Raw genomic sequence first — 25,319 nt, forward strand, 5'->3', positions numbered from 1 at the left:
AACCTACCATTAAAATTATAGACTGATCATTTCTTTGTCAGTGGGCAAATGTACAAAATCAGCAGGGGATCAAATACTTTTTTCCCTCACTGTACTCATATCACTAAGTGCTGTATTGAAGATTATTCAACCAGTAGCACATTCAATCTGACCTATTTAAATAGGGGAGGTCAGACCTCATATAACATCATCCCCCTCCTGAGCTCATAGTTCTCACTCCCATCAATGTTGGTTGGAAGGGCAATGAATAAAAACCTGATAGAAAATACAGTAAATAAATATTAGCCAGGGACACCACCATAAAATAAAAATCCAGCATTCTCCTTAGAAAATAAGAGTTGGAAAAAAAAGGTTTACATATTTCAACATATGATAACAGTGACCTCTTATTTGAGGACAATTGTAGACATACAGCTATGAAAAGGAAGCCAAGTGATAGAACATCTTCTCAAACTGCACGCCAAACGTCAAAGATTTTTTTATCCAGACAAGTGTCAACAGGCAGCTTTTATCGAGGGAGTTAAAGCAACCAGCACAAAGCTTTTATTTAGTAGGTCAAATAAGTTAAATGTAAACATTTCATACTCAAGGGTATATATTACCAAAATGTAAATAAATTAAATGTAGGGTATATAAAAGCAGAACATGTGCCTGGCAGCAAAAATCCCAGGTAATGTTTCATAATTGAAGGATTTCTTCAAATGTCTTACCTGAGCCATTTTATAAAGACTTCAATGTTCATTTTAATAGAGCCAAAATGTTTCCAAACACCTGCTCAAAGAACACTTACAAAGCACACATGTGCCGCCTGTCACTCTGGGAAAGGTGCAAGCTGAACGCCTGCAGCTCTGGGAAATTACCGGAATGCATTAACAGTAAGCAAATCATGTACAACATTTTGGGTGCCAAGGTGTGCTATTCTGATATTGAAATAATGTGATATTTGAAAGAGAAGAAACAATTCAATTAAGTGCAATGTGTTCCAAACTCACTAAACGAAACACATAGCTACAAGCACAGTATGTTTATTTTTATCACGATGCAAAAAACACAACCGTTTCTAAAAAAAAAAAAAATAATAATTACCTTAGTCATGATCTACAGTATATTATTACATCAACCAGTTGTGAACATTGAACTTGCTACACATGCACCAAAAAAAACTTGCGTGTTATACTCACTGTGGAACGTAAGGGGTTAATCGTGCGCATTGTGTAAAAAGGCAGTTTGATCCTGTCTTCTCCAATCCTCCCCTTTTACTGTCCCCAATACATCTGCCGATAGTACAGAGCCTTGGACTCACTCTGCACATGCTCAGTTTGGCATGTATTGCTAGAGTTTTTTTTTTCCTTTTTCAAGAGGGTACATGTGATCAGCACTGTCCAGACAGAGGGTGAGGGCACTGTACAGTCAGAGGAGAATGAAAACTCCTACAGGCTTTCAGCAGTGCTCAGCCAGACATGGATAGAAGTCACAAGACTGCTATATACTGCTGATGAGAAAAGGTATTTAGAAGTTTATATATAGTGAATGCCGGTCCTGGGTTTAGTAACACTTTAAATCAAAGTACACAGGGCTTTCCTTAGAGCCCTTGCACACTGGGGCAGGGGGCGGCGTCGGCGGTAAAACGTCGCTATTATTAGCGGCGTTTTACCGTCGGTATGCGGCCGCTAGCGGGGCGGTTTTACCCCCCGCTAGTGGCCGAGAAAGGGTTAAATACCACCGCAAAGCGCCTCTGCAGAGGCGCTTTGCCGGCGGTATAGCCGCGCCGTCCCATTGATTTCAATGGGCAGGAGCGGTAAAGGAGCAGTATACACACCGCTCCTTCACCGCTCCGAAGATGCTGCTGGCAGGACTTTTTTTACCGTCCTGCCAGCGCATCGCTCCAGTGTGCAAGCCCTCGGGGCTTTCACACTGGAATGAAAGCAGCGGCACTTTTGGGGTGGTTTGCAGGCGCTATTATTAGCGCAATAGCGCCTGCAAACCGCCCCAGTGTGCAAGGGCTCTTAGCAACACGCACCTTGCTGTCAAAAACTAGACCTTTTGACACAGTATTTATAAACACTATTCAGACATATAAAGTAATATTATTGTTCTTTTGGTATCCATCTTTGGTGTCTACTATTCATCTGCAGACCAAAGGGGTGAGCTTGAATATACATATGATGTATGTTAAAGCATATTCAACCCACATATTGCAGCTTACCAATTCTTACATGTGGTGGCTGCAATAGTTTAGACTTTTATTTTCACCTGATGATCTGGCTAGTAAGTCTGTTGTTTTTCAACAGAACAAACTCTCCTGCAAATGTAGCAGTTATCGGGTTGAGGCAAACCATTTACCACTGACAGAGGTGCTTACAATGATCAGCTTTTATTTATACATGTAAAACCTTTATTGCAAAAAAAACAAAAACAAAACAACTGTTGCTGTAACTGCAGTGTGCTAGCTACACTAGCACAACTGCCCCTACCCCCCCTCCCCACACCATGGCACGGCACCAACAACCCCATCCGCTGTCTGCCATTCAGTCCTTACCCTGGATGCAGGCGGTGAGAGCAGCGGTCAGGTCTTTATGGAGTGCGGAGCTGATGCGGCCAACTTTTAGCGCAGTCGTCCTTGTCCTTAAGCGTGGCAGTTTTAGGGAAAGCTGCTCCGTTGTCCTTTCCTGGAGCAGCTTACACGGTGCTTATCCTCTATGCTCCTCCCGGGGCTAGGCATCCAACAGGATCGCCAGACGTTTTGGCCAATCAATTGGCCCGGAGGAGGATCAGTGTTGCAACAGTGAACATTCATTCACTGTTGCAACACTGAGTGCCCCCATAGTGCAGCTTGCTATGGGGAAACTCGGCAGCGAGGAGGAGCCCAGAGTGCTAGTGGGGGACCCAAGAAGAGGGAGGTAGGGGCTGCTCCATGCAAAATCATAAAGGAGGTAAGTATAACATGTTTTTTTGTTTGTTTTTATTTAAGCCTTTAGTATCGCTTTAACTACAAACTTCAAAAATGCATACCTCCCAGCACCGCCCTAATTTTTCAATTGAAAAACAAACCTGTGGCTGGTGAAATACAATAGTCATCTTCTACAGACTGTCCAAACATATCTTCATCCTCAAAATCTGGAAAAAGAAAAAAAAAAGGTTTTTAACATCATCACTTAAATGACCACAGAAAAAGTTATAATGCATTAAAGAGAACCAGTTATAAACTTCAGAAAGCATACAGGGTAATTAAAAATGTACATTATACTCCCACTCTCTGGCACCTTTCACCTCCATTTGACATCTGTCTCGTGGCTGTGCAACAAATGGTGAAATATGTGACAGAGCATGTATGTGCTGGCAAGGTGTATATGAGTCTGTCGCAGAATTGTCTTGGAAGTAATTTATTGCAAAATTGTTTCAAAGATGGTTGTCAGAGACAAACCTCGTCTTAAAGCCATATTAAACCCAAAACCAAGAAATGTAATATACTGCAGATTACCAATCATTAGATATGGTGGCCGCATTCTTTTTTTTAGCCTCCCCCCCTCTATTTTTACCTAGTGATCTGTCCAGTAACACACCTCCTGTATTATAGTGTCCCCACTCTAAATGAAAGAGCATCGTCAGGCTGAGGGGAGGGGTATGTTAGATGCACTAGTAGATTTAGATACATTAACACATTGAAACCAAACTCTAGCTATCACTTTATAAGCAGTTACACTTGGACTTGTGTGACTTTGACAAGAGCTAAATTGTAACGGATAGAAGACTGGGCCAGAGCAATTCCAAAACTACAGCTCTGGTGGGATGATCCTGGTCTGCATTGGTCAGGACCTACCAAAAAGTGGTCTGTGACAGACTCACCCGGGATAGAGGCTTTTGGAGGGGACTGAATGTGAGCCTCTTGCCTACAGATTATGGGCCCTGGCATTTGGGGTACCCTTGAGGTGTTGTTACTTTGGCTTCGGGTCCTTGTCCCCCAGGACACACAGACTCTGGGGACCCTGTATTTGCCATAGTAGCAATAGTGACTGAGTCATACTGTTGGGACTCATACTGTGAGAAGATGCTAATGTCATCAACTCCATCTCACCTGTCTGATGTCAGCTATAATGTGTTTAATGTAAATGAGTTTAGTCTGGCTTACCACAGGTTCTAAGGGTATTCAACTCATTGTTGTTTGTTCTAATTAACCCTGTGTTGATGTTTATGGTAATGTGTGTTGAATAGTCAATGAGCTAGGAGACGTAGTCACCTCGTCTGGGTAAATGATTTAGTAAACTAGCTCATGTTAATTAGGTTACAGTTGTATTGTTAGAGGAGGTTCCAACGGCATATAAAGTCTTGTAATTTTGATTCTAAATAAAGTTAGTTCATGTTAGCATCTAAGCAAGTGTCGCCTTGTTTTGTGCTTGGAAGCATTTGGAATATCTGATATCTGTATCCAGACTATAAGGAAGTGGTATACTGACGGAAGCACTCAAGTGGAGTGTGGGACGTTCCGTGACATGGTCCAAGGAAGAATAACCTGTGAACTCATGGCAAGGCCATGGGCAGTCAAGGCTCACTGATGCACATAGGGAGCAAAGGCTGGCCCTTGTAGTTCAATTACTAGAAGAGCTACTGTACTGTAGCTCAAACTGTTGTAAAAGGTAATGCTGGTTCCTATAGAAAGGTGTCATAACACACAGTGCATCAGAGTTTGTTGTGAATGGGGCTGCGTAGCCACAGGCCGGTCAGGGTGCCCATTCTGACCCATGTCCACAGACAAAAGCACCTAAAATGGACATATGAGCTTTAGAACTGGACCACGGAGCAATGGAAGGTGGTCTGATGAATTCAAGTATGCATCTGTGCGATCTGCTGGAAAACAAGCCCATTCCATTGAAGAGCCACAATAACACAACCCCTCACAACTTACAAGACTTAAAGGACCTACTACTGACGGCTTGGTGCCAGATATCACAGCATACCTTCAGCGGTCTAGTGTAGTCAATGCCTCAATGGGTTTTTATGTGTGGTCATTTCTCAGAACCGCTACCGAAGGCAACCCATTTAAGTGAATGGGGATGCAGTGCAACCATAGGCAAAGCACACAGTTGCAGGGCGATGGTTTAAGCTTTTCAAGTTTAAAGCAAGCAATTTGTGGCGACACATCGCCTCTTAGCTGTCCGTTAACTGCTTCCGGACCGCCCACCACATATTTACTGCAGCAGGGCGGTCCGACTGCGCAAACCAATGTACGCCGTTTCCTCTTCGGGCTCTCGGGTGGCCCTCTTGTATGACATCCAGTGGCCCCGCCCCCTTGTAACGTCACCGCCCTGGACGTGATGGGGTGGTAACGTCACAAGGGGCGGGGCCTCCGCATGACATCACCAGGTGGCCACGCCACATGGCTATATAAGTAATGGCACACAGCGGCCCTAGCATTACAGCGGGAGAGAGCGTCGGGAGAAGATCAGAGGAAGAACAGAGGGAGAAGAAAGCGGACAGAGAAGAACAGGCAGAGGGAGAAGACGAACCAAACCGGAGGAAGATGTAATCAGCGAAGGGAGAAGAACAGGAGGATGAATAGACGTCGAAGCTGCTTTAATAAATTACTTTGTCAAAAACTTTTTGTACTGTTTTTTATTTTTGACACTTTTATTTTTTTTTTAGGTGAATGGGTAGGGGAAAAATGTACCTTTATACTCATTCACATAGTGTGGGGGGGCCGGGATCGGGGGGGGGCTTCCAGATTCTGATAAGCCCCCCAAAGCATCCACCCTCCCCATGTTAAGGGCATGTGGCCTGGTATGGTTCGGGGGGGTGCTCGCTCGACCCCACCCCCTTTGCTGACCTGCCGGGCTGCATGTTCAGATAAGGGTCTGGTATGGATTTTGGGGGGACCCACGACTTTTTTAGGGGGTTTTGTGGTGTTTCCCCTTAAAATCCATACCAGACTGAAGGGTCTGGTATGGACTTTGGGGGGACCCCATGCCATTTTTTGAGGGTTTTGTGGTGTTTCCCCTTAAAATCCATACCAGACTAAAGGGTCTGGTATGGGCTTGGGAGGGGGAACTCTATGCCTTTTTTTTTTTTTTTTTTTTTAATTATTATTTTAGCGTGGGGTTCCCCTTCAAGATTCATATCAGACACAAAGGGCCTGGTATTGTCGGGATCAAAGTCGGATCCCGTTCATTGAAGTCGGATGGAAGTCAGACTTCAAGTCGCAGGGCAAAGTCGGATCCACAGTCGTACGACTGTTGTGTCGTACTAGTGTGAACCCAGCCTTAGACATAGGTTTCAGAGGTACAAAGCAACATTACTGTTACATGTTTTATTCATTGTTTCATTCCTCTGCAGAATAAAAGGGATGACATATGATGTCATATGATGTCAGTAAAATAGCTTGAAAATGAAAAAAAAAAAAAGATGTTATTATATATTTATACACACACACAGTTACAGTATCTCACAAAAGTGAGTACACCCCTCACATTTTTGTAAATATTTTATTACATATTTTCATGTGACAACGCTGAAGAAATTACACTTTGCTATAATGTAAAGTAGTGAGTGTACAGCTTGTATAACAGTGTAATTTTGCTGTCCCCTCAAAATAACTCAACAAACAGCCATTAATGTCTAAACCACTGGCAACAAAAGTGAGTACACCCCTAAGTGAAAATGTCCAAATTGGTGTCAATATTTTGTGTGGCCACCATTACTTTCGAGCACTGCCTTAACCCTCTTGGGCATGGAGTTCACCAGAGCTTCACAGGTTACCACTGGAGTCCTCTAACACTCTTCCATGACGACATCACGGAGCTGGTGGATGTTAGAGACCTTGTGCTCTTCCACCATCCGTTTGAGGATGCCCCACAGATGCTCAAAAGGGTTTAGGTCTGGAGACATGCTTGGCCAGTCCATCACCTTTACCCTCAGCTTCTTTAGCAAGGCAGTGGTCATCTTAAAGTGTTTGGGGTCGTTATGTTGGAATACTGCCCTACGGCGCAGTCTCTGAAGGGAGGGGATCATGCTCTGCTTCAGTATGTCACAGTACATGTTGGCACTCATGGTTCCCTCAATGAACTGTAACCGATGTGTGTTCTCAGTATAGAGCAACACCGATCGGTCTCCTCCCCTTGCGAGTCCCCTCCCCCTTCAGTTAGAAACATTCCCTAGGAACACACTTAACCCCTCGATCACCCCCTAGTGTTAACCCCTTCCCTGTCAGTCACATTTATACAGTAATCAGTGCATTTTTATAGCACGGATCACTGTATAAATGTGAATGGTCCCAAAAACGTGTCAAAAGTGTTCGATGTGTCCGCCACAATATCGCAGTCACAATAAAAATCGCAGATCGCCGCCATTACTAGTAAAAAAAATTAATTAATAATAATAATGCTATAAATCTATCCCCTATTTTGCAGACGCTATAACTTTTGCGCAAACCAATCAATATACGCTTATTGTGATTTTTTTTTTACCAAAAATATGTAGAAGAATACATATCGCCCTAAACTGAGGAAAAAATTTGTTTAAAAAAAAAAATTGGATATTTATTATAGCAAAAAGTAAAAAATTGTGTGTTTTTTTCAAACTTGTCCCTCTTTTGTTTATAGAGCAAAAAATAAAAACCACAGATGTGATCAAATACCACCAAAAGAAAGCTCTATTTGTGGGGAAAAAATAATAAAAATTTAATTTGGGTACAGTGTTGTATGACCGCGCAATTGTCATTCAAAATGTGACAGTGCTGAAAGCTGAAAAATGGCTTGGGCAGGAAGGGGGTGAAAATACACTGTATTGAGATGGTTAAATGGGTTTTTATTTAATTCATTAACCCTTAGTTTACCTTAATCAACCTGAATCAACTCCTTCCCTTTAGACAATTTTCCTGCCGACTTTCTTTTTTCCTTTTAAAGTGGTTGTAGCAGTAGAAGGTTTTTTTACCTTGCATTCTAAAAAATACTTTAAATGCAGCTCCCCCTCCCCCCTCTTATACATACCTGAGCCTGATCTCAATCCAGCACTGTGCCCAAGAGCAGAGTCTCTCTCTTTGCTCTCTCTCTCTCTCTCTCTCCCCTCAGTGGTCATGAAGGCAGCAACCAAAGCCATTGGGTCCTGCTGCTGTCAATCACAGCCTGTGAGGAGGGGGCGGATCTGATCTGCACTGTGTGTGTGAGTGTATGGACAGCTGAGCTCACAGTGCAGCTCAGGATTGAGCCTATACAACTGCCCCGTAGCAAGAGTCTTGCTTTGGCGGCACTTAGCTGGGGAGGAGGAGCCAGGTTCACGGTCCGTGGACCCCAGAAAAAGAAGACCAAGGCTACTCTGTGCAAAATCATTGCACAGAGTATGTAAGTGTAACATGCTTGTTTTTTACATTTACAATCACTATAAATGTTTAAACGTTTGTTTGTTTTTTTAGTTAATATTTTTAAAGTTACATTAAAAAGGCATTTTTTTTAAAAAAAAGCCTTTATTTGTAATTAACTTTGTACCAGAATCATATTTTTATTATCATTTTAAACAGGAGGAATTATAGAATACAATGTGTATTTTTATTCACAGCAAGGTCTCACTCACATTGGTACTATGTGTGTTTACAAGTCATTTATAAATGCATATAAATACATGTAATGTTTTTTTTTTTTTTTTCTTGAACCACTTGCTTACTGGGCACTTAAACCCCTCCTCCTGCCCAGACCAATTTTCAGCTTTCAGCGCTGATGCACTTTCAATGACAATTGTGCAGTCATACAACACTGTACCTAAATGAAATTTTTAGCATTTTTTTTTACACAAATAGAGCTTTCTTTTGGTGGTATTTAATCACAGCTGGGGTTTTTATTTTATGCTAAACAAAAAAAGATGGAAAAGAAAGAAAAAAAAAAATCATGTTTCATAGTTTGTTATAAAATTTTGCAAACAGGTAATTTTTCTCCTTCATTGATATGCACTGATGAGGCGGCACTGGTGGGCACAGATAAGGCGGCACTGATGGGTGGCACTGTTAAGGCACTGGCAGGTGGCGCTGGTTGGCACTAGTCGGTGGCACAGATGAGCTGGCGGCAGCTCTCCTTGATCTGGACTGATGTCCCTCTGGGAGTCGCCGGTGATCGGCTTTTTTTTTTTCTCCTCACACTATCTGCGCGAGGAGAAACCATAGCCGATTACCGGCTCTGTTTACATCACATGATCAGCTGTCATTGGCTGACACCTGATCACGTGGTGAGGGGTCGGGATCGACCCCTTACTCTGATCTGTGATCAGCCGATTCTCAGACTCTCCAATCACGGGGCACGCAGGCTGCCCGGGCACGGGAGGACGTCTATTGACGTCTCCCGGCAAAGTACAGTATGTCTGCGCTGTAGCCGTCAGTTAATGGGTAAATTTATTGACGTTTCACAAAATAAAACAATAATGACATCATCCAATTCTCATAAAGTACAAAGTTATATAACCGTAATAAAAACATTTGTCCAACTAGAAATACGGTTTCTCAAGATACATCAGTGGAAGTATTCTCCAAGCCAGTGAAAAGAATACCGTTGTCACGAGTCCTACAGTGCAAACAACTTAAAGGGGATGTAAACCCTCGTGTTTTTTCACCTTAGGCTTCTTTCACACTGGAGCGGTGGGTGCATCAGCAGTAAAGCGCCGCTATTTTTAACGACGCTTTACCGTCAATTTTGCTGCACTGCTCGGCTGATAGCGGGGTGCTTTTACCCCTGCTAGCGGCCGAGAAAGGGTTAAAACCACCTGCAAAGCGCTGCTGCAGACACATTACACACCCGACCCCCCCCCCCCGATCACCCCCCAATCACCCCTCCCCCCCCCCCCCCCGTCACACTGACACCAAGCAGTTTTTTTTTTTTTTTTTTAATTACTGCATGGTGTCAGTTTGTGACAGTTACTGTGGTAGGACAGTTACTGTTAGCCCCCTTTAGGTCTAGGGTACCCCACTAACCCCCCCTAATAAAGATTTACCCCTTGATCACCCCCCGTCACCAGTGTCGCTAAGCGATCATTTTTCTGATCGCTGTATTAGTGTCGCTGGTGACGCTAGTTAGGGAGGTAAATATTTTCACCACTGATCAGCGTATAAGTGTTACGGGTGATGCTGGTTAGTTCGTTTATTTTTTATAGTGTCAGGGCACCCGCCGTTTATTACCGAATAAAGGTTTAGCCCCCTGATCGCCCGGCGGTGATATGCGTCGCCCCAGGCAGCGTCAGATTAGCGCCAGTACCGCTAACACCCACGTAAGCAGCATACGCCTCCCTTAGTGGTATAGTATCTGAACGGATTGATATCTGATCCAATCAGATCTATACTAGCGTCCCCAGCAGTTTAGGGTTCCCAAAAACGCAACGTTAGTGGGATCAGCCCAGATACCTGCTAGCACCTGCGTTTTGCCCCTCCGCCCAGCCCTGCCCACCCAAGTGCAGTATCGATCGATCACTGTCACTTACAAAACACTAAACGCATAACTGCAGCATTCACAGAGTCAGGCCTGATCCCTGCGATCGCTAACAGTTTTTTTAGTAGCATTTTGGTGAACTGGCAAGCACCAGCCCCAGGCAGCGTCAGGTTAGCACCAGTACCGCTAACACCCACGCACGCACCGTACACCTCCCTTAGTGGTATAATATCTGATCGGATCAATATCTGATCTGATCAGATCTATACTAGCGTCCCCAGCAGTTTAGGGTTCCCAAAAACACAGTGTTAGCGGGATCAGCCCAGATACCTGCTACCACCTGCGTTTTGCCCCTCCGCCCGGCCCAGCCCAGACCACCCAAGTGCAGTATCGATTGATCACTGTCACTTACAAAACACTAAACGCATAACTGCAGCGTTCGCAGTCAGGCCTGATCCCTGCGGTCGCTAACAGTTTTTTTGGTAGCGTTTTGGTGAACTGGCAAGCACCAGCCTAGTACACCCCGGTCGTAGTCAAACCAGCACTGCAGTAACACTTGGTGACATGGCGAGTCCCATAAGTGCAGTTCAAGCTGGTGAGGTGGCAAGCACAAGTAGTGTCCCGCTGCCACCAAGAAGAAGACAAACACAGGCCCGTCTTGCCCATAATGCCCTTCCTGCTGCATTCACCAATCCTAATTGGGAACCCACCACTTCTGCAGCGCCCATACTTCCCCCATTTACATCCCCCAACCAAATGCAGTCGGCTGCATGAGAGGCATTTTCTTTATGTCCTCCCGAGTACCCCTACCCAACGAACCCCCCCCAAAAAAAGATGTTGGTGTCTGCAGCAAGCGCAGATATAGGCGTGACACCCGCTATTATTGTCCCTCCTGTCCTGACAATCCTGGTCTTTGCATTGGTGAATGTTTTGAACGCTACCATACACTAGTTGAGTATTAGCGTAGGGTACAGCATTGCACAGACTAGGCACACTTTCACAGGGTCTCCCAAGATGCCATCGCATTTTGCGAGACCCGAACCTGGAACCGGTTACAGTTATAAAAGTTAGTTACAAAAAAAAGTGTAAAAAAAAAAAAAAAAAAAAAAAACCAAACAAATATAAAATAAAAAAAATAGTTGTTTTATTGTTCTCTCTCTCTCTCTCTCTCTATTCTCTATTGTTCTGCTCTTTTTTACTGTATTCTATTCTGCAATGTTTTATTGTTATTATGTTTTATCATGTTTGCTTTTCAGGTATGCAATTTTTTATACTTTACCGTTTACTGTGCTTTATTGTTAACCATTTTTTTGTCTTCAGGTACGCCATTCACGACTTTGAGTGGTTATACCAGAATGATGCCTGCAGGTTTAGGTATCATCTTGGTATCATTCTTTTCAGCCAGCGGTCGGGCTTTCATGTAAAAGCAATCCTAGCGGCTAATTAGCCTCTAGACTGCTTTTACAAGCAGTGGGAGGGAATGCCCCCCCTCCCCCACCATCTTCCGTGTTTTTCTCTGTCTCTCCTGTCTCAACAGGGAACCTGAGAATGCAGCCGGTGATTCAGCCAGCTGACCATAGAGCTGATCAGAGACCAGAGTGGCTCCAAACATCTCTATGGCCTAAGAAACCGGAAGCTACGAGCATTTTATGCTTTGAGGGCAGAGGAGAAATCTAAGGTCTAATAGACCCCAATTTTTTCAAAAGAGTGTACCTGTCACTACCTATTGCTATCATAGGGGATATTTACATTCCCTGAGATAACAATAAAAATGATTAAAAAAAATAAAAATGAAAGGAACAGTTTAAAAATAAGATAAAAAAGCAAAAAAATAATAAAGAAAAAAGAAAGAAAAAAAGCACCCCTGTCCCCGCCTGCTCTCGCGCTAAGGTGAACGCAAGCGTTGATCTGGCGTCAAATGTAAACAGCAATTGCACCATGCATGTGAGGTATCACCGCGAAGGTCAGATCGAGGGCAGTAATTTTAGCAGTAGACCTCTGTAAATCTAAAGTGGTAACCTGTAAAGACTTTTAAAATGTATTTATTTTGTTGCCACTGCACGTTTGTGCGCAATTTTAAAGCATGTCATGTTTGGTATCCATGTACTCGGCCTAAGATCATCTTTTTTATTTCATCAAACATTTGGGCAATATAGTGTGTTTTAGTGCATTAAAATTTTAAAAAGTGTGTTTTTCCCCAAAAAATGTGTTTGAAAAATCGTTGCGCAAATACTGTGTGAAAAAAAAAAAAAATGAAACACCCACCATTTTAATCTGTAGGGCATTTGCTTTAAAAAAAATATATAATGTTTGGGGGTTCATAGTAATTTTCTTGCAAAAAAAAAATTTTTTCATGTAACAAAAAGTGTCAGAAAGGGCTTTGTCTTCAAGTGGTTAGAAGAGTGGGTGACGTGTGATATAAGCTTCTAAATGTTGTGCATAAAATGCCAGGACAGTTCAAACCCCCCCCAAATGACCCCATTTTGGAAAGTAGACACCCCAAGCTATTTGCTGAGAGGCATGTCAAGGCCATGGAATATTTTATATTGTGACACAAGTTGCGGGAAAGAGACAATTTTTTTTTTTTTTGCACAAAGTTGTCGCTAAATGATATATTGCTCAAACATGCCATGGGAATATGTGAAATTACACCCCAAAATACATTTTGTTGCTTCTCCTGAGTATGGGGATACCACATGTGTGAGACTTTTTTGGAGCCTACCCTCGTACGGCACCCTGAAAACCAAGCACCGCCTTCAGGCTTTCTAAGGGCTTAAATTTTTGATTTCACTCCTCACTGCCTATCACAGTTTCGGAGGCCACGGAATGCCCAGGTGGCACAAAACCCCCCAAATGACCCCATTTTGGAAAATAGACACCCCAAGCTATTTGCTGAGAGGTATAGAGGTATTGCTGAGAGGTTTAGTTTTGGCCTTCAAAACTGTGATAGGTAGTGAGGAGTAAAATCAAAAATTTACACCCTTAGAAATCCTGAAGGCAGTGATTGGTTTTCGGGGCCCCCGTACGCGGCTAGGCTCCCAAAAAGTCCCACACATGTGGTATCCCCGTACTCAGGAGAAGTAGCTGAATATATTTTGGGGTGCAATTCCACATATGCCCATGGCCTGTGTGAGCAATATATCATTTAGTGACAACTTTTTGTAATTTTTTTTTTTTTTTTTTTGTCATTATTCAATCACTTGGGACAAAAAAAAATAATATTCAATGGGCTCAACATGCCTGTCAGCAAATTCCTTGGGGTGTCTACCTTCCAAAATGGGGTTATTTGGGGGGGGGGGGTTGTACTGCCCTGCCATTTTAGCACCTCAAGAAATGACATAGGCAGTCATAAATTAAAGGCTGTGTAAATTCCAGAAAATGTACCCTAGTTTGTAGGCGCTATAACTTTTGCGCAAACCAATAAATATACACTTATTGACTTTTTTTACCAAAGACATGTGGCCGAATACATTTTGGCCTAAATGTATGACTAAAATTGAGTTTATTGGATTTTGTTTTTAACAAAAAGTAGATAATATCATTTTTTTTCAAAATTTTCAGTCTTTTTCCGTTTATAGCACAAAAAACGGCAGAGGTGATCAAATACCATCAAAAGAAAGCTCTATTTGTGGGAAGAAAAGGACACAAATTTCGTTTGGGTACAGCATTGCATGACCGTGCAATTAGCAGTTAAAGCGACGCAGTGCCAAATTGTAAAAAGTGCTCTGGTCATTAAGGGAGTAAATCCTTCCGGGGCTGAAGTGGTTAAGAGGTAACTTGGACCAAGTCTGCAAATCGGTTTTCAGACGAGTCACCAGAGGGGTAAGATTATAGGAGATATAGGTACTCAAAGACAATTGGATCTCCACTACCAAGTATTAGAATTTATTGACCACCTTTAGAGGAATATCCGGGGGTATCGTAGGGGCAAATATTGGGAAGACGATTGATTTACTACAATTAACTTTATAAACCGGAGTAAGTACCAAAACTGGAGATTATACTCAGTGCTTGGTTCAAGGATGCACCATCATCCTCCAAGTACAGCAGCATAACATCTGCATACAAGGAGGTTTTCTCTCCAGGGCATTTATCCAACAACCTTTAACTGTCTGGTCTGCTCTAATCATGGCCGCCAGTGGCTCTATAGCATCGTCAAGCAGCAGGTGTGACAATGGACACCACTGTCGTGTGCCTCGAACTATTACAAAGGTGTCAGTTATAATCATATTTACTCTCAAAAACGGGCCAAGGGACTAGCATATAGTAATTTTACCCAAGCTATAAATTTAGGCCCAAAACCCACAAGGACTGCCATTAGATAAGGCCACTTAATAGAGTCAAAAGCCTTATGTGTATCAAAGGAGACAACAATTCAGGTCCTTCAGACTGCAGGATCGCAAATAATCTAAGCAGATTATTAGCCATGGATCGCATTGGTATAAAACCGGCCTGGTCTGGGTTAATAGTGGAAGCCATCACCTTATTCAGCCATCTAGCAAGGAGTTTGGCCAGTATTTTGGCATCAACATTAATTAGTGAGATAGGGCGATAGGACTCACAAAAATTGTGGTCCTTGTGCAGTTTAGAACTATCAAAGCCTCTCTGGAAAAGTCTGGGAGTATACCCTTATCAAAATCATCCATATATCGTATATACTCGGGACTTATACTCGAGTCACCGCCGTCTGTCTGCATGATCAGCGTGTCATACAGACGGCGGCCGGCGTGTGATAATACCGTTCGGAGGCTATTCCAGCTTTCAAAAGCCGTGCCTCCTGCTTATCTGTGATAGGCTGAACACTCCATTTCCCAGCAGTCAGTGTACAGCCTATCACGGACATTCTCTCATCCTCATCCGTGGTATGAGAATGAGAGAATGTCCGTGATAGGCTGACTGCTGAGTTGAACAGTGGAATGGTCGCCGAAGTGTATTATCACACGCTGATCAGAGGATGGAGATCGCCACAGGGAGGTTGCACAGGGACACATACACATGTACAGGACACAGGGACACATACACATGTACAGGACACATGCACAGGACACATGTAGCTGCAGATGGGCATTGCTGACCCTCTTTTTCCACTTACAGTAGCTGCTGCATTTCTCACCCTCGGCTTATACGGGTCAATAAGTTTTTCCCAGTTTTTTGTGGTAAATTAGGGGCCTCGACTTATACTCGAGTATATACGGTAAACCTCCAATAATTTTTGTGCAAAAAATGCCTGGTAAGTACAATACTATTCTACCGGATATCTGTCCAACCCTGAGGTGTTGTTAGGGTGTAGAGAGTGCATCCCTGCTTCTATCTCTGGCACAGATAGGGGGAGATCTAGTTATGTTGCTGCCTCCTGGGACAGAGCAGTAAGTGAAATTTGTTCTAAATACCTCTGTACCTCTGCTATTTTGTAACTCACAGAAGAGGAGTATAGGGGGAGTAGAATTGGAGGAATGCATTCGCTAAATCATCTGGAGATGTACAAAAAATTTGGTGTGCATCATATATGCGAGGAATAGAAACAGGGGCATGTTAAGAGTGAGCTAAATAAGCCAGCAGTTTACTGTTCTTATCGCCATATTCAAAAATGCGTTGGGATTGATAAAGTAATTTTTTTGTGTTTTTTTTCAACCAGTACCATTAAGTTGTCAGGCTAAGTCCCTCCATACCCTAACGCAGTGTTTCTCAACTCCAGTCCTCAAGGCGCCCCAACAGGTCGTGTTTTCAGGCTTTCCATTATTTTGCACAGGTGATTTGATCAGTTTCACTGCCTTAGTAACTACCACAGCTGTTTTATCTGAGGGAAATCCTGAAAACATGACCTGTTGGGGCGCCTTGAGGACTGGAGTTGAGAAACACTGCCCTAACGTTAGAGGAGGATGAATTCCTGACATATTCCACCTCAGCATCTGTAGCCACCAGTTCACTTTTCCTAAGTTTCCATTCCCTATTAGCTCTGAATTTTTTAATGATCTCTGAGGTAACATGTAATGATTTTTAATGGTTTAACCATTTGACCTCTGGAAGATTTATCCCTTCATGACCAGGCAATTTTTTGGTTTATGGCACTGCGTTACTTTAACGAACAATTGCGCGATCATGCATCGCTGTACACAAATTAAATTTATGTTATTTTTTTCCCCACATATAGAGCTTTCTTTTGGTGGTATTTGATCACCACTAGGTTACGTTTGTGCTATAGAAAAGAAATACCAACAATTTTACAGAAAAAAAAAAAAATTAAAATATATATATATATATATATATATATATACACATACACACACACACACACATACACACACATTATATTATATATATATATATATATATATATATATATATATATATATATATATACACACACACACACATAGACTTATATACTCTGTTATAAAATATATCCAAATAGACCAAATTTCTTCATAAATTTAGTCCAATACGTATTCTGCTACGTGTTTTTGGTAAAACAAAATCCAAATAAGCGTATATTGAAGGGTTTGCGCAAAAGTTATAGCGTCTACAAGCTATGGGATATATACATACAAGATATATACTGGAATTTTTATTTACGCTAGTGATGGTGGCGATCAGCGACTTATAACAGGAATGCGATATTGTGGTGGGCAGTCTGACACTTTGCGTGAACCAGTGACTTTAACACAGTGATCAGTGCAAAAAATATGTAAGGTCACTGTACTGACACTGGCTGGGAAGGGATTAAACATCTAGAGCGATAAAAGGGTCAATTGTGTGCCTAGCCAGTGTTAACAGGATGGAGCTCTGCCTTGTTTACATAGGCAGAGCTCCATCTTGTGCCTCTCCTGGACGATCAGCGGGTGCTGGCGACCCAGTGATCGGCATCTCCTGTGACGAATCACAGCAGAAACGGAGCGTGCATGCTCCTATGCAGGAGTGCAGAATCACACGCACACACATATACATATACACAGTAAATCTGTTATGGGGCAGTCAATAAGTGGATAATTCATACTACTCTAGGCGTTTACCTGCTTTTAAATGTGGTCAGTTTAGCTACATTTAGAGAAAACAGAATTCTGTGTGTCCAGGGGAAGATTATACAGTTGTGCTCATATGGTTACATACCCCCGCAGAATTTATGATTTCTTCTCCATTTTTCAGACAATATGAATAACACAAAAACTTTTCTTTCACTCATGGTTAGCATTTGGCTGAAGCCATTTATTCAACTGTGTTTACTCTTTGAATCATAATGGCAACAGAAACTACCCAAATGACCCTGATCAAAAGTTTACATACCCTAGTTCTTAATACCGTGTTTTGCCCCCTTTAACATCAATGACAGCTTGAAGACAACTTTTGTGGTAGTTGTGGATAAGGCTCTTTATCTTCTCAGATGGTAAAGCTGCCCATTCGTCTTGGCAAAAAGGCTCCAGTTCCTGTAAATTTTTGGGCTGTCTTGCATGAACTGCACGTTTGAGATTTCCCCAGAGTGGCTCAATGATATTGAGGTCAGGAGACAGATGGCCACTCCAGAACCTTCCCTTTATTCTGCTGTAGCCAATGACAGGTCGACTTGACCTTGTGTTTTGGATCATTGTCATGTTGGAATGTCCAAGTATGTCCCATACGCAGCTTCCTGGCTGATGAATGCAAATGTTCCTCCAGTATTTTTTGATAACATACTGCATTCATCCTGCCATCAATTTTGACCAAATCTCCTGTGCCTTTGTAGTAACTCATACATCAGCGATCCACCTCCGTGTTTCACAGTAGTAATGGTGTAACTTTCATCATAGGCCTTGTTGACTCCTCTCCAAATGTAGTGTTTATGGTTGTGACCAAAAAGCACAATTTTGGTCTCATCATTCCAAATGACTTTGCGCCAAAAGATTTGAGGCTCGTCTCTGTACTGTTTGGTGTATTGTGCGTGGGATACTTTGTGGAATTTGCGTAGTAATGGCTTTCTTCTGGCGACTCGAGCATGCAGCCCATCTTACTTCAAGTGCTTCGTTATTGTGCATCTTGAAACAGCCACACCACATGTTTTCAGAGACTCTTGTATTTCACTTGTAGTTATTTGTGGATTTTTCTTTGCATCTCGAACAATTTTCCTGGCAGTTGTGGCTGAAATTTTAGTTGGTCTACTTGACCGTGGTTCAGTTTCAACTGAACCCCTCATTTTCCACTTCTTGGTTAAAGTTTGAACACTGCTGATTGGAAATCTTTTTTTTTTTATATATCCCTTACCTGTTTTATACAGTTCAACTAACTTTTCCCGCAGATCCTTTGACAATTCTTTTGCTTTCCCCATGACTCAGAATCCAGAAACGTCAGTGCAACACTGGATTAAGGATGCAAGGTTCTGTCAGGAGTTCAGAAACTCACTGACCTTTTACACACACACTAATTAAAAGTAAACAGATCACAGGTGAGGATGGTTACCTTTAATAGCCATTCAAACCACTTTGTGTCAATTTGTGTGCATGTTATCAGGCCAAAATCACCAGGGTATGTAAACTTTTGATCAGGCTCATTTGGGTAGTTTCTGTTGTGATTATGATTTAAAAAAAAGAGTAAACACAGTTGATTGATAATAAATGGATTCAGCCAAACACTAGTTTTTGTGTTATCATTCATATTCTCTGAAAAATGGCCAAGAAATCATAAATTCTGCCAGGATATGTAAACTTATAAGCACAACTGTATACTCTGAATGCATTTTAACACATGTAAACATGTATATGCTTTTAAGTGTAATTAAACATCTAAATCTATACAGAGAAGCTTGATCTGGAAAGTACAAAGTTTATTTAAACTTCCAAGATAATTTTCCTGCATTTGAAGTTTAGTACACCTGCAGATAGCTGCTTCTGTTGAAATATTTTCCCTGCACTGTGTCCTTTACAGCTGTCAGATAAGGCCCTCAGGTTTCCAGCACTGTGAGAGATAACAGTTGCCGCTGCTACTATGAGTAGTTGTGTCACTCGCCCGTCCCCTTCTGCCCTCTCCGCCAGTCACAGAACTCCTATCACTGTCCCACAATGCAGCACAGCCTGTGACTGGAGGGGTAGCAGTTGAATGACAGGATCTCCTCTGTCCATTCACGGAACACAATGCACTGTAGGAATGTAGTAATACCAGCTCAGTGAATGGTGGAGAGGGCAGAAGGGAAGGGGCAGGTGGCACATATTTTCTCTAACAAATAAATAGGATAAACATCATTACACACATCTAATGTGTATGATGCTGCATCCCAACAAAAAATGTTGGCTTTAAAGTGCAATTAAACTCCACTTTTGAACTTGTACCTACAGGTATGCCTATAATAGGGCTTACCTGTAGGTACAGTGAATATCTCCTAAACTTTTAAGAGATATTCACACAACATACAGCCGGTGACTTCATCGACGCATACGCTGTGAAGGGACAGCATACCTTGCCAGACCTTCAGGGCTCCCGCGCGAAAGCACAGGAGTGACGTCATCGTGGCTCCAGCCACTCATACAGCTGGAGCTCACAAACCCGGAAGAAAGACCGAGTGAAGATGGCAGCGTCGGGGAGCCATGACAGTGCTGTGCTAGAGGGCTTTGTGTACAGTTAAGTCTGTCATAATTTGCTAATTTGTTTTTCTGGCTGTTTACTACCGTTTTAAATAACTTAAACACAGGAGGCTACTGTGAGCGTAGCCTAAGGCCTCACTCACATGGGATTTTTACCACAGCTGCGAGTGATGAATGTACAGTGGGGACGGAAAGTATTCAGACCCCCTTAAATTTTTCACTCTTTGTTATATTGCAGCCATTTGCTAAAATCATTTAACTTCATTTTTTTTCCTCATTAATGTACACACAGCACCCCATATTGACAGAAAAACACAGAATTGTTGACATTTTTGCAGATTTATTAAAAAAGAAAAACTGAAATACCACATGGTCCTAAGTATACAGACCCTTTGCTCAGTATTTAGTAGAAGCACCCTTTTGATCTAATACAGCCATGAGTCTTTTTGGGAAGATTGCAAAAAGTTTTTCACACCTGGATTTGGGGATCCTCTGCCATTCCTCCTTGCAGATACTCTCCAGTTCTGTCAGGTTGGATGGTAAACGTTGTTGGACAGCCATTTTTAGGTCTTTCCAGAGATGCTCAATTGGGTTTAAGTCAGGGCTCTGGCTGAGCCACTCAACAACAGTCACGGAGTTGTTGTGAAGCCACCCCTTCATTATTTTACATGTGTGCTTAGGGTCATTGTCTTGTTGGAAGGTAAACCTTCGGCCCAGTCTGAGGTCCTGAGCACTCTGGAGAAGGTTTTGGTCCAGGATATCCTTGTACTTGGCCGCATTCATTTTTTCCTCGATTGCAACCAGTTGTCCTGTCCCTGCAGCTGAAAAACACCCCCACAGCATGATGCTGCTACCACCATGCTTCACTGTTGGAACTGTATTGGACAGGTGATGAGCAGTGCCTGGTTTTCTCCACACATAATGCTTAGAATTAAGGCCAAAAAGTTCTATCTTGGTCTCATGAGACCAAAGAATCTTATTTCTAACCATCTTGGAGTCCTTCAGGTGTTTTTTAGCAAACTCCATGCAGGCTTTCATGTGTCTTGCGCTGAGAGGCTTCCGTCGGGCCACTCTGCCATAAAGCCCCGACTGGTGGAGGGCTGCAGTGATGGTTGACTTTCTACAACTTTCTCCCATCTCCCAACTGCATCTCTGGAGCTCAGCCACAGTGATCTTTGGGTTCTTCTTTACCTCTCTCACCAAGGCTCTTCTCCCCTGATAGCTCAGTTTGGCCGGACGGCCAGCTCTTGTCGTCCCAAACGTCTTCCATTTAAGGATTATGGAGGCCACTGTGCTCTTAGGAACCTTAAGTGCAGCAGAATTTTTTTTTGTAACCTTGGCCAGATCTGTGCCTTGCCACAAATTTGTCTCTGAGCTCTTCAGGCAGTTCCTTTGAACTCATGATTCTCATTTGCTCTGACATGCACTGTGAGCTGCAAGGTCTTATATAGACAGGTGTGTGGCTTTCCTAATCAAGTCCAATCAGTATAATCAAACACAGCTGGACTCAAATGAAGGTGTAGAACCATCTCAAGGATGATCAGAAGAAATGGACAGCACCTGAGTTACATATATGAGTGTCACAGCAAAGGGTCTGAATACTTAGGACCATGTGATATTTCAGTTTTTCTTTTTAAATAAATCTGCAAAAATGTCAACAATTGTGTTTTTCTGTCAATATGGGGTGCTGTGTGTACATTAATGAGGAAAAAAAATTAACTTAAATGATTTTAGCAAATGCCTGCAATATAACGAAGAGTGAAAAATGTAAGGGGGTCTGAATACTTTCAGTCACCACTGTAGATTTTTTTTTTTTTTTTGCTTAGAATAAAACTATGTGATTCTCATTTTGGCCAGAATTGTGCAGCTTTAGTTTAAGGGTGTGCACACTTACACAACCATATTTTTTTTATTTCCCTCCACCTAAAAGATTTCAGTTTGTTGTTCAATTGAGTTGTACAGTTTATAGGTCACATTAAGTACCAGTTCACACAGGGGCGACCTGTCAGGCGACCAAATCGCACTCCATGCATTGCAATGGAACCGTTCTAATAGGAGCGACTCAAGATGACTTAGAAAAAGGTTCCTGTACTACTTTGGAGCAGCTTGCATTGACTTCTATACAGAAGTTGTTTTGCAAGCCGCGTCTTCAGAGTCAGACGACTTTGAAGCTACCCCTGTGTGAACCGGCACTAAAAGGTGAAAAAAAGTTCTAAAAATGATTTTTGTCTCATCTTTTTTTACATCACAGAAACCTGACATTTTAACCGGGACGTGTAGATTTTTTATATCCACTGAAGTTAAATGTAAATCTAAAGGAATTTTAATATGAAAATTGTATAATGTATGGCCAGCTTTGGCCTTATCAGTGTGTTTACACTGGATAAATGAGCAAAAAAGTAACAGATATACGAGTACTTAGTGGTTAGGCTGATCACAAGGAGAGAGGTCTGCCAGGCCTTTTAGCTAGGTGGACCAGTGTGCCGTACCCCTGATAGGAATAAGGTGCCCAGGGTTGGGGGGGTCAGGGACGGGTCCTTCCTCCTCAGGAGGGGACCATATGACACACCCCAGTGTACATATATTTTTGTGTGTACTTTTCTGGTTCACTGGTGTTAGTTTTTGCACACCACTGGCCCAAAAACATAAAATCAGCCATATTGATGATTATAATGTCCACATACAATATAAAGAGTCTTGTGACTACACACAGCACCCTCTACAATCAGAGGAGTCACTAGGCAGCCAGGAACTATTCCCATTTGCTGCTCCCCCATCCCAGTCTCAGGGTAGCTCTGGCCCGACGCGCACAGCTGGGGGGGGGTAGAGCTCTGGCCCAACGCGCACAGCTGGGGGGGGGTAGAGCTCTGGCCCGACGCGCACAGCTGGGGGGGGTAGAGCTCTGGCCCGACGCGCACAGCTGGGGGGGGTAGAGCTCTGGCCCGACGCGCACAGCTGGGGGGGGGTAGAGCTCTGGCCCGACGCGCACAGCTGGGGGGGGTAGAGCTCTGGCCCGACGCGCACAGCTGGGGGGGTAGAGCTCTGGCCCGACGCGCACAGCTGGGGGGGGTAGAGCTCTGGCCCGACGCGCACAGCTGGGGGGGGGGTAGAGCTCTGGCCCGACGCGCACAGCTGGGGGGGGTAGAGCTCTGGCCCGACGCGCACAGCTGGGGGGGGTAGAGCTCTGGCCCGACGCGCACAGCTGGGGGGGGTAGAGCTCTGGCCCGACGCGCACAGCTGGGGGGGGTAGAGCTCTGGCCCGACGCGCACAGCTGGGGGGGGTAGAGCTCTGGCCCGACGCGCACAGCTGGGGGGGGTAGAGCTCTGGCCCGACGCGCACAGCTGGGGGGGGTAGAGCTCTGGCCCGACGCGCACAGCTGGGGGGGGTAGAGCTCTGGCCCGACGCGCACAGCTGGGGGGGGGGTAGAGCTCTGGCCCGACGCGCACAGCTGGGGGGGTAGAGCTCTGGCCCGACGCGCACAGCTGGGGGGGGTAGAGCTCTGGCCCGACACGCACAGCTGGGGGGGTAGAGCTCTGGCCCGACGCGTACAGCTGGGGGGGGTAGAGCTCTGGCCCGACGCGCACAGCTGGGGGGGGTAGAGCTCTGGCCCGACGCGCACAGCTGGGGGGGGTAGAGCTCTGGCCCGACGCGCACAGCTGGGGGGGGTAGAGCTCTGGCCCGACGCGCACAGCTGGGGGGGGTAGAGCTCTGGCCCGACGCGCACAGCTGGGGGGGGTAGAGCTCTGGCCCGACGCGCACAGCTGGGGGGGGTAGAGCTCTGGCCCGACCCGCACAGCTGGGGGGGTAGAGCTCTGGCCCGACGCGCACAGCTGGGGGGGTAGAGCTCTGGCCCGACGCGCACAGCTGGGGGGGGGTAGAGCTCTGGCCCGACGCGCACAGCTGGGGGGGGGGTAGAGCTCTGGCCCGACGCGCACAGCTGGGGGGGTAGAGCTCTGGCCCGACGCGCACAGCTGGGGGGGGTAGAGCTCTGGCCCGACGCGCACAGCTGGGGGGGTAGAGCTCTGGCCCGACGCGCACAGCTAGGGGTAGCTCTGGCCCTACACGCATAGCAGGGGTAGCTCTGGCCCTACACGCACAGCTTGGGGTAGCTCTGGCCCTACAGACACAGCTTGGGGTAGCTCTGGCCCTACAGACACAGCTTGGGGTAGCTCTGGCCCTACAGACACAGCTTGGGGTAGCTCTGGACCTATACGCACAGCTGAGGGTAGCTCTCCTCCTGCCATATGCCTCCATGTATTGTAGACGAAGGCCCCTATGTGAGCCCGCCCCCTTTAGGGGCCACGCGTTCATGTCCTCACCCTCATCATAGTTGTACCCCCGCACGTTCCGGTGTCTCGCCATGTTCCCCGCTGCTACGTGCCGATCACTCCGCCCTCACCACCTGCACGTCATCTCTCTGTACACACTTCCACCGGTGCCACGACTCCGCCACCGAGCCTACAGTGCCGCACTAAGAGAACCCGCCGCTAGAGAACCACCTAACATTGACACATACGCTCAATATTGTCTCCCAAGGAAATACACGTGTTAAAGCGAAAGCCATGTTGTCGAAGACCAAAACTCCCCGCGTTTCTCTATAGGTCCGCGGAAACCATTAGAGAAGACATACTGTAACTATACGGATGAAACCTCCAACCCAGACTTTTTTTTTCTCCTATTAGTTTTATTAGGTGAAACAAAATAACAATTGCTTGTGTGTTATGTTACAAAATGCGTGTTAATGAAGTTCTCGTATTCACTGCAGTTTGCTCTGTTAAACATAGCATTGAAAATGTTGCGTTATATCTGTTTATTAAACTGGTATTAAACCCAAAAGGGTTATTATTTATTATCACTTCTCGCCCAGTCCGATGCTGTTATTTCTCTCCTACATGTAAAAATCATCTTTTTTTTTTTTAGCTAGAAAATTACTCAGAACCCCCAAACAAACATTATATTTTTTATTTTACGCAGAGGCCCTAGAGAATAAAATGGTGGTTGTTGCATTTTTTATGCCCTATGGTATTTGCACAGCGATTTTTCAAATGCATTTTTTTTTTTTAAATACACTTTAATGAATTTTAATAAAAAAAAAAATATATATATATATATATATATATATATATATATATATATATATATATATATATATATATATATAATATATATATATATAATATATATATATATATATATATATATATATATATATATATATATATATATATAACCCAATTGTTGGTAAAACCTAAAATATGATGTTACACTGTGTAAATAGATACCTAACATGTCTTGCTTTAAAATTGCGCGTGGAACGGCGACAAACTACGGTACTTAAATGTCTCCATAGGCAACGCTTTAAATTTTTTTTTTTTTTTT

General features: G+C 43.9%; 1 protein-coding gene across 2 annotated transcripts in view; it reads right to left on the minus strand.

The window, feature by feature from the left end:
- Positions 1 to 24,464, minus strand: part of HBS1L (HBS1 like translational GTPase) — a 214,779-nt gene extending 190,315 nt beyond the window's left edge. The window contains exons 1-2 of one of the 2 annotated variants that reach the window (XM_073627318.1): positions 24,260 to 24,463; positions 3,052 to 3,117 (exon numbers count right to left, since the gene is read on the minus strand). In XM_073627318.1, coding sequence (XP_073483419.1) covers positions 3,052 to 3,117; positions 24,260 to 24,302 — 109 coding nt within the window. In that variant the 5' untranslated portion in view covers positions 24,303 to 24,463. Of the gene's footprint in view, positions 1 to 3,051; positions 3,118 to 24,259 lie in introns of both variants that reach the window. The other variant, XM_073627319.1, reaches the window with a different exon arrangement.
- Between the last annotated feature and the right edge of the window lie 855 nt (positions 24,465 to 25,319).

This window comes from Aquarana catesbeiana, linkage group LG04 (genome assembly GCF_042186555.1).
Source record: "Aquarana catesbeiana isolate 2022-GZ linkage group LG04, ASM4218655v1, whole genome shotgun sequence".
Taxonomy (NCBI): domain Eukaryota; kingdom Metazoa; phylum Chordata; class Amphibia; order Anura; family Ranidae; genus Aquarana; species Aquarana catesbeiana.